This window comes from Myotis yumanensis, unplaced genomic scaffold (genome assembly GCF_028538775.1).
Source record: "Myotis yumanensis isolate MYYU_CA2020_CCGP unplaced genomic scaffold, mMyoYum1.0.hap1 SCAF_11, whole genome shotgun sequence".
NCBI lineage: Eukaryota > Metazoa > Chordata > Mammalia > Chiroptera > Vespertilionidae > Myotis > Myotis yumanensis.
In genome coordinates, this window is record NW_027223762.1 from 6,671,800 (window position 1) to 6,679,252 (window position 7,453).

Here is a 7,453-nt window from a genome sequence, read left to right on the forward strand (position 1 = left end):
AAGTGCCAATCGCAATACAACGCCCTAACCCTAGCCGGCGGCTCGCTCCCGGTGGCGGGCGGCCGAGCGGGGGCAGCCTGGGGCCAGGCCCCTCCAGCGCACGGCCCGCGGCCCCTGCGCAGCCGGCCAGTCCCGGAGCCCGCGGCCCGCAGCGCGGCCGGGGCGGGGAGCGGGCGCTGCGAGCCCCGCGGCCGGGCCGGGCCGGGCGGCTGAAGCAGATACACGGATTACACTTTTGCAGGCTCCCGGGTGGGGATGGGGCGGGAGGGGGGACTGGAAGCTGCGAGCGCGCAGAACTTCTGTTCCTCTCCCCTCTTTCTCCGCAGTCAGAGTTACAAGCTTATATGGTCAAAGAAAAAAAAAATAATAAAGAAAACGTATAAAATAACAATAGAAAAAGTAATACTTCTGGGAGAGGCGCCGCTGCGGCTCCGCGGAGCTTTCGTTCTTCTTATATATTTTTTTAAATGGAGTTTCCCTTCCGCCACGTGAGTACCGCCTTTTTGGCCAAGAGTTTAGCCGCGTCCTGGGGGAGCCGCCCTGGCTGCCGGTCATGGCCCCCGGGCGGGGCTCCGTAGTTCTGCAAGCGGCCGGGACCCAAGGGACGTGGTCCGGGAAGGTCCGCTAGAGTCGCCTTCTGGCTCTGGTCCCTCTGGAGGCGGCGGCAGCGGCGGGCCCCAGGGCCCTGGTGAGCAGGAGGCTCTGTTTAGCATTTGATCTTGGAGGTTTTGAGCTCCTTCACCTGTGAGTGCAGCGTCTTGTGGACAGCGAGAGTCCTGGACTGGCAGAAGCCCTTCCCGCACTCTTGACACTTGAAAGGCTTTTCTTTGGAGTGAATATATCTGAGGACACAAACAGACAGGGAATTAACTAATCCTTGCAACATGATGCGATGTTAGAAACACTTGCCCAAGATCCCTTCCCCCAACGGTGAGGTGCTTGCCTTCAAAAGAAAGGGGGGAGGGGCCTGCGGGGTACCTAGAGTGGAGCTGGCAAAATGCTGTTTGCGGGTGGAGCAGGGAGGTGGGAGAGAACACCGGCATGCCCTCCTTATAAGGCCAGGGTCAGCGCTGAAGGTGAGGGGACCTGGGGTAGGACAACTGCCGGAGCTGCACTGTCCCAGAGGGGACCCACCAGCCACATGTGGTTATTAAAATAGAAATTAAACAAAACGTAAAAGTTAGTCTGTCAGCCGAAACCGGTTTGGCTCAGTGGATAGAGCGTCGGCCTGCGGACTGAAAGGTCCCGGGTTCAATTCCGGTCAAGGGCATGTACCTTGGTTGCGGGCACATCCCCAGTGGGAGATGTGCAGGAGGCAGCTGATCAATGTTTCTCTCTCATCGATGTTTCTAACTCTCTATCTCTCTCCCTTCCTCTCTGTAAAAAATCAATAAAATATATTTTTTTTAAAAAAAAGTTAGTCTGTCAGTGACACTCCTTGCCCATTCCAAGTGCTGGGTTGTCACATGCATGGAGTGTCACTCTCCGCTGTAGCAGGGACTTGCACTGGACAGCACTGAGGATGGAGGGAGGGGTAAGAAGTCGTGCATCCTTGTCCTTGTCCGGAACTCAGGGAGACCTGACCTAATCTCCCGTCCTATGTATCCCCTGTTCTCTCCCCCCATGCTGCTCCGAAAACTGATCCCTGGCTTCCTTCGCTATTTTAGGGAATTCCCAAAAGCTGGGGAGCCCCTGGGGGGTGGGGTGTCTCCAGAACCTCCTCCTTAGGGACGAGGATGGTGAGGACAGAGGCACACAGGCAGCTCTATTCTGGGGCCACCCACGGTGCCGCACCTGTGGTCTCTGAGGTGGTCTTGCCTCCGGAAGGCTTTGTGGCAGATGTCACAGGTGTAGGGCCGCTCGTCGGTGTGCGTCCGCTCGTGGATGAGGAGGTTGTAGGACTTGGTGAAGTGGCGGCCACAGAACTTGCAGACAAACTCCTTCTTGGTCTTGGAGGGCAGGCGTCCTCTTGTGGGTTTCTTTTCTGGGGACAGCTTGGTCACATCCAGGAGGGCGCCCAGCCCACCAGCGGGGGAGCCGGGACCCTCCCCACGGCCGAGCTTGGACGGATCTTCTTGCGTGGCGGCCAAGGCCAGGTTGGCAAAATCAAAGCGGGGCTTGGTCTTGAGCGCCCCGGGGCCGCCGCCTCCAGCGGTGATCTCCGGCTTGGGCTGGATGACGTGGGGGAACCAGGGAAAGGCTGGCAGCTGGAAGCGTGCGTCCACCAGGTTGGACACGGCTCCTGGCACTTTGGAAAAAGAGGAGCGCGGCAAGTGCATGGCCGGGTAGCCCAGCGTCCACTGGTGCAGGTGCACGGCGTGCAGCGCGCTGAAGCCATACAGGTTGGGCAGGTGGTCCGAGGGCACCGTGGGCAGGCCGTTTACCGCCTGGAGAAAGGAGTAGTTGGTGAGCTGCAGGGAGGGGTGGATGGGCACTGGTGCGGGCAAGGTTTTGCTGCCCATTGTGGTCGTGTCTGTGGGTTCTCAATCTGGGTCTGCAAAGAGAAGAAGGGAGTGGGGAGAGGACAAGTTCAGAGTAAATCATCCTCCTGTATTCCAGCCCAGCTGTTCCCTTCCTGTCCCCCAGTGCAGGAGCCTGGAGTCTAAGACACCACCCATGGAACCCACTGATCTCAAAGAAGAAAAAGAAGAAGGCAGGAACCCACTGTGATCCAAGGCCCCCCCCCCCAAATGGCCTCTGGCACAGATGCACAATTTGATAGAGAAACCAGCAGGAAAGTAAATCCAACGCAATGCAACCGACTTAAAAGAAGGAGTGTGGCTTACATGTTTCTAAGAAAGACAGAAACACGGGGAAACTGGCATGCAGGAGCTTCCATCCACCCAAGCCTGAGTCAACACAAAAGTATACTCTCCTGCAAAGATAACAGGAACCCCTGGAAACACACTTACATACTCACGTGCAAATAAACACAGAAACACACAGGGACAGACCCACACATTCTGAAGCAGAGTTGACAACAAGGTGCAAAGATGAAGTGGGAAGAGCAGTGTCCTACAAAATGCAGGGGGCCACACACAAATACGAGCGAGCGGCATCATTCCGCACTCAGGAAGGGCCTTCCAGACAGACAGCACCCGTCCAGGCTCACACAAACCCATGCATTTCCCCCGCTCCTGTGCATGGTGGTCTACCAGCTGACCTTCAGTTTGGCCTCCAGAAGCCATATGCTCTTTCTCCTCAAAACTCTCAACGTTGACCACAGATTTGCTTTTCGGACTCACTGTGAATGAGCCCTGTTGACAACCCCCTCTCTGAAGCTGTTTGTGGACTGATGCCCTTGGGGGTCACCTTCCTTTCAGGGAGCACACTGACACCATCTTCATGAACAAGGTCAAACATCTGCAGTTGCATACAAGGGGACTTAGGTGCCCTCCCTACCCCATAAGAAGGGGGGCAGGGGCTTTGGAGTCTCTTGGGGGGTGTTTGTGTGTGTGGTGAGCCCTGGACAGGTAGGTATGCCTGAGGGCAAGAAGAGCATGGAGGCCCGGCACCACTGCTGGGCTCGAGCCACCGTCCAGCTGCAAGGCCAGAGGGAAGTCATGCGGAAGTGACCAACAGGCTGGCATCTCCTGGCCTCTTGGGTCAGGGTCTCCAGTCTCCATGGACAGGGCTGTGCTCTGCAGAGAGGCCTGTATCTCTGTCTTTCCCAGACACTCAGTTCTGTCTAGCGGAGGCAAAAACAAGAGGAACGAAAGTGAAAAGCGCACCCTCTCGGAGCTGAACTCCCTCCAGGACACTCAAGTGCTGACCGCCCTCTCCTCTAGGCTCTGCACTGAGGGCTACTCAGGAAGTCCTTGTGGGGCAGGGAGCTTGGGACACCCTTCTCCTTTACCCCTCACCCCAATCCTCTGAGTCCCACTTCCTTTACCCCTTCTTCCCCCTCTCCTCCTCCTCAGATCTCTCCTTCCCTGAGTGCAGGACACTGCTCTGCTTTCCCCTTCACCGCACAGGCTGACACCTATCCAGGCAGGGTGGGCGCCTGGCTCTCCTCAGCCCAGGCCCAGACTCAGCTGCCTTTCTTTGCAGCAAAGCCTTTAAGGAGAAGAAAGTGGCGCACTCTTTGGCGGTGGCGGGAAGAGCAAGGACAATCTGGACCCCGAAACCTTGTCCCCTGGAGGGTCAATCGCTGTGTGTTCGGCCAAAAGGACAGAAGCTCTGCTGGGGGTGGGAGTGGGGGGTTTTCAAAACACCCTGCGGCAAAGATGTGCGTGCTCGGGTTCCCTTGGCAGTTGAATGAAAACCTGGTCTGACCGCAGCAATTAATTCAGCCTCCGGGCTAGGAGAGACTCAGATCTGCCGAGGCCGAGCCTCCAGAACGGAGCGCTGGAGGCCGGCGGGCAGGGCCCTGGCCTCTGCCCCCATCTTCTCTGCTGCCCCAAGCGAGGGCGCGTGGGGGACCAGCGGAGACCATCCTAGAACTTGGGACGCGGGGAAGCAACCTAGGAACCGGGCCAGAGGGAAAACAGGGGCCGTTTTGTGTTGGGAGGGAAGGAGGGAGGAGAAGGAGAAGGAGAAGGAGAAAACTCGCCAATTTCAAAGGTTGGCGAGGTGAGCGCTCTTTGATTTGCTGTCACCTCCTCCTCCCCCAGGAGCTGGAAATCAGATCGCTATCTCTGGCTTCCCGGGATCTGCCTCGGGGCCTCCGCTCCCTGGTCTCGGTGCTCGGCCTACCCGCGGCCAAGTGAGCGGCGGGACTCCGGCCGCACGCAGGTCCGAGCCCGCTCCGTGCCCGAGTGGGAGAACCCAAGCACCTGGCGTGCCCACCTGGCCCGTCCTCGCCCACCGCCAGGAGTGAAGATGCGGGCTCGGCGGGCGGGCGGGCGGGCGGAGGGGCGCTTGCAGCCACCAGGGCTCCTGGAGCCAACCTTCCGGGCCCTCTGCCTGATCTTGTTTTCCCCAACACTCGGTTTATTTTCCTCCGCCCCGGGCACAGCCAGTTGCGTATTTCCTGCCCCATCCCGAGGACAGGGCTCCCCAGACTCTCGCCAACGACTGTGACTTTCCCGGGGACGAAATTCGTTCGAAACGTGGCTCTTTGCACCAGTACCCAGAAGGGGCCGAATGCACGATCCGGTTTCTGGCGGTCAGCGAAGAGAAAAACACAGCTCACCCTGGCGCACCCGCCGGACAGGGTGAGCTCTGCCTGCCCTGACCCTGGAACCCCAGCGTGAACTCTTTAGACCATTCAATCCGAGAGGGAACCCCTTTCCCCAGGCCCGCCATCCACTCCGCCAGGAGCGGGGGCCTCCGGACCTCCGAGGTGCGGTTCAAGGTCCCGACTACACGCAGCAAATGCGTTTCGCTCTTGGAAGCCGGAGTCCCCGCGCGGTGGAGCGCCAATCCCAGGTCTGCAGCCAGCCCTCAGCCGGGCATTAATGGAGTGTGCAGAGTCTATTAAAGTGGTTTATTCGGGGCTAATTGAGCGTGTGCGAGTTAACTGCTTGCATTAATGAGGACGGAGCGAGCTCCACGAGCTTGCGACTGGAGGAGCCCAGCGGTAGCCCCAGAAAATCATCCTGGACATGGAATCCCCAACACGAGTGACGGGCGGCCGAGCCGCGGGCGGGAGGATTGTCCGGCCCGGCTACTTTTGTTGAATTTTCCCACGGAATGAGATCAAACGAATCCTTCTGCTAGGCTGCCATCCGCCGCATTTAAACGCCCTCTGCGTCCTTAGCGATCTGCTCCCCAATCTTAATGAAACCACAATTACTTCGAGGAGCCTTAGGGTGGAACGTCTACCAGGGGTCTCCCTCCACCGGGATCCCCTGTCCCTGCCAACCCTTCTCTTCTCTACGAGGCTGCTAACCTGGGGAACGAACTAGCCTCGCACGTGGTTTCTGTTCCCAGGAGCCAGCACACAGCTCCTAGCCCGGTGAAATTTACCAAGTTGTGGCAACAAAGAAACTCCAGGCTGCTTTACACCCCTCCAGCCTACCCAGCGCTGCCGCTCCTGGGGGGGCTGCTGCAAAGGTGCTGCGTGTGGGTTTTCATTCTCATCAGAGACGTCTCTGGGGAGAAATACGCTCAGCAGGCCACCCCTCACCTCTTTCCCTCTCATCTCAGGCTCCCACCTCTCCCGAAGGCTGGGTTTGGGGACAGTGAGGGGAGCAAACGAATTCTTCCTTCCCAAACCCCAACCTGGAGACACCCGCCGCTCCACGGTGGTTCTGCGGCGGCGGCGGGGCGGTCTCCAGTTGGGAAGCGGTGCTCGCGCCCCCTGCGCGCACCGGACAGTGGTGGGTTGCACTCCAGGCCTTGATCACTCAGAGCAATCATCCCCTAGAACACCCCAAGTCAGAGCGCAAGGGCGAGACGGGTCAGGCACGGGGTCCTGCGCTCCCTGGTCGAGCCCCACCTCAAACCTGAGCGCGACTACACAAAAGACAGATTCGCAAGAAGCGCGACCCCGCGAGGGGAATGCACCTGTCCCTGGGCGATGGCCGGGGCCGTGGCCATCCATCCACCCTCTTCCTTCTCCGCCAGCTAAGTTCAGGCTGAGCGAGGCGCCTCTCTCGGGGAAGTTTGTGTCCGCTGAAGTTGCTGCATTTTCTTACAGGGACCCCCCAGGCTGACTTCCCAAATCCGTGTGCACCTCGCCCCGGATTTCACAGAGTCTGGCCCCGCTGGGGACAGTCGTGGAAGCCCGCCCTCTCATTCCCAGGAGGTCAGAGGCCGGGGACCCCCTGAGCCAGCACCCCCAACCACCCTGGGCTGCAGCGGCTCTCACTTTCGCCAAGTCCTGCAGCCTTTCTGGCCGGAGGAGCGCCCTTCGGGGACACTGAGAGAGAGGGGACACCAACGCGCAGTGACAGGCGGCCGGGAGTCCCGCCCGCCTTCCCCTCGCCTCGCCGGGGCGCCCGGGCTGCAGTTACCTTGGTCCGCGGCGGTCCCGGGCTCAGCGCGTCTCTGGGGCTCCCGCTGCGGGGGACCCGGGAAGCCAGAGGCACTGGATTCCACAGGCACCCCCCGAGTTCGGAGTCCCGGCCCCTCTCCGGCTGCGGGGACTCGGAGCGCCCGACGCGCGGGAAGCGCTCAGCGGCCGCGGAGTTCCGGCCGCCGGGGATGGTGAGTCCCGCTCGCGGCTCGCGGCTCCCGGCTCCCGGGTTGGGTCTGAACCGGCAAAGGCTGAGAACGTGCTGGGGAGAGACCGAGCTCAGACTCACTCATCCCTTAGCACCGAGCCGCCTACTTATTTTAATCCACCACCCTCCCTCCTCCTTTCTCCCTCCTCCCGGCCTCGGGATTCCACCCCTCCCTCCCCTGCCCCCCAACCCTGCCCCGCGCCTGCGCACTGAGAAACAAAGTTTTGCTGACCCGGGCAGCAGTCTTTGGCAGCTGCGCTCGCTGAGCCCCGGCCTCCCGGGACCTGCGTTCCCAGCTCGTCAGTCCCGTGCGACCCCCTCTGTGTGGTTAGGCCGCCCTCGAG

At 60.2% G+C, this 7,453-nt stretch overlaps 1 protein-coding gene across 1 annotated transcript; it reads right to left on the reverse strand.

Annotated features, from left to right (window-relative positions):
* Window positions 1–625: 625 nt before the first annotated feature.
* OSR1 (odd-skipped related transcription factor 1) lies at window positions 626–7,184 on the reverse strand. The gene is made up of 3 exons (XM_070428726.1): window positions 6,900–7,184; window positions 1,795–2,494; window positions 626–842 (listed from the first exon to the last, which is right to left on the reverse strand). The coding sequence occupies exons 2-3, from the start codon at window positions 2,460–2,462 to the stop codon at window positions 707–709; spliced, it is 804 nt and encodes a 267-aa protein (XP_070284827.1). The 5' UTR covers window positions 2,463–2,494; window positions 6,900–7,184; the 3' UTR covers window positions 626–706.
* Between the last annotated feature and the right edge of the window lie 269 nt (window positions 7,185–7,453).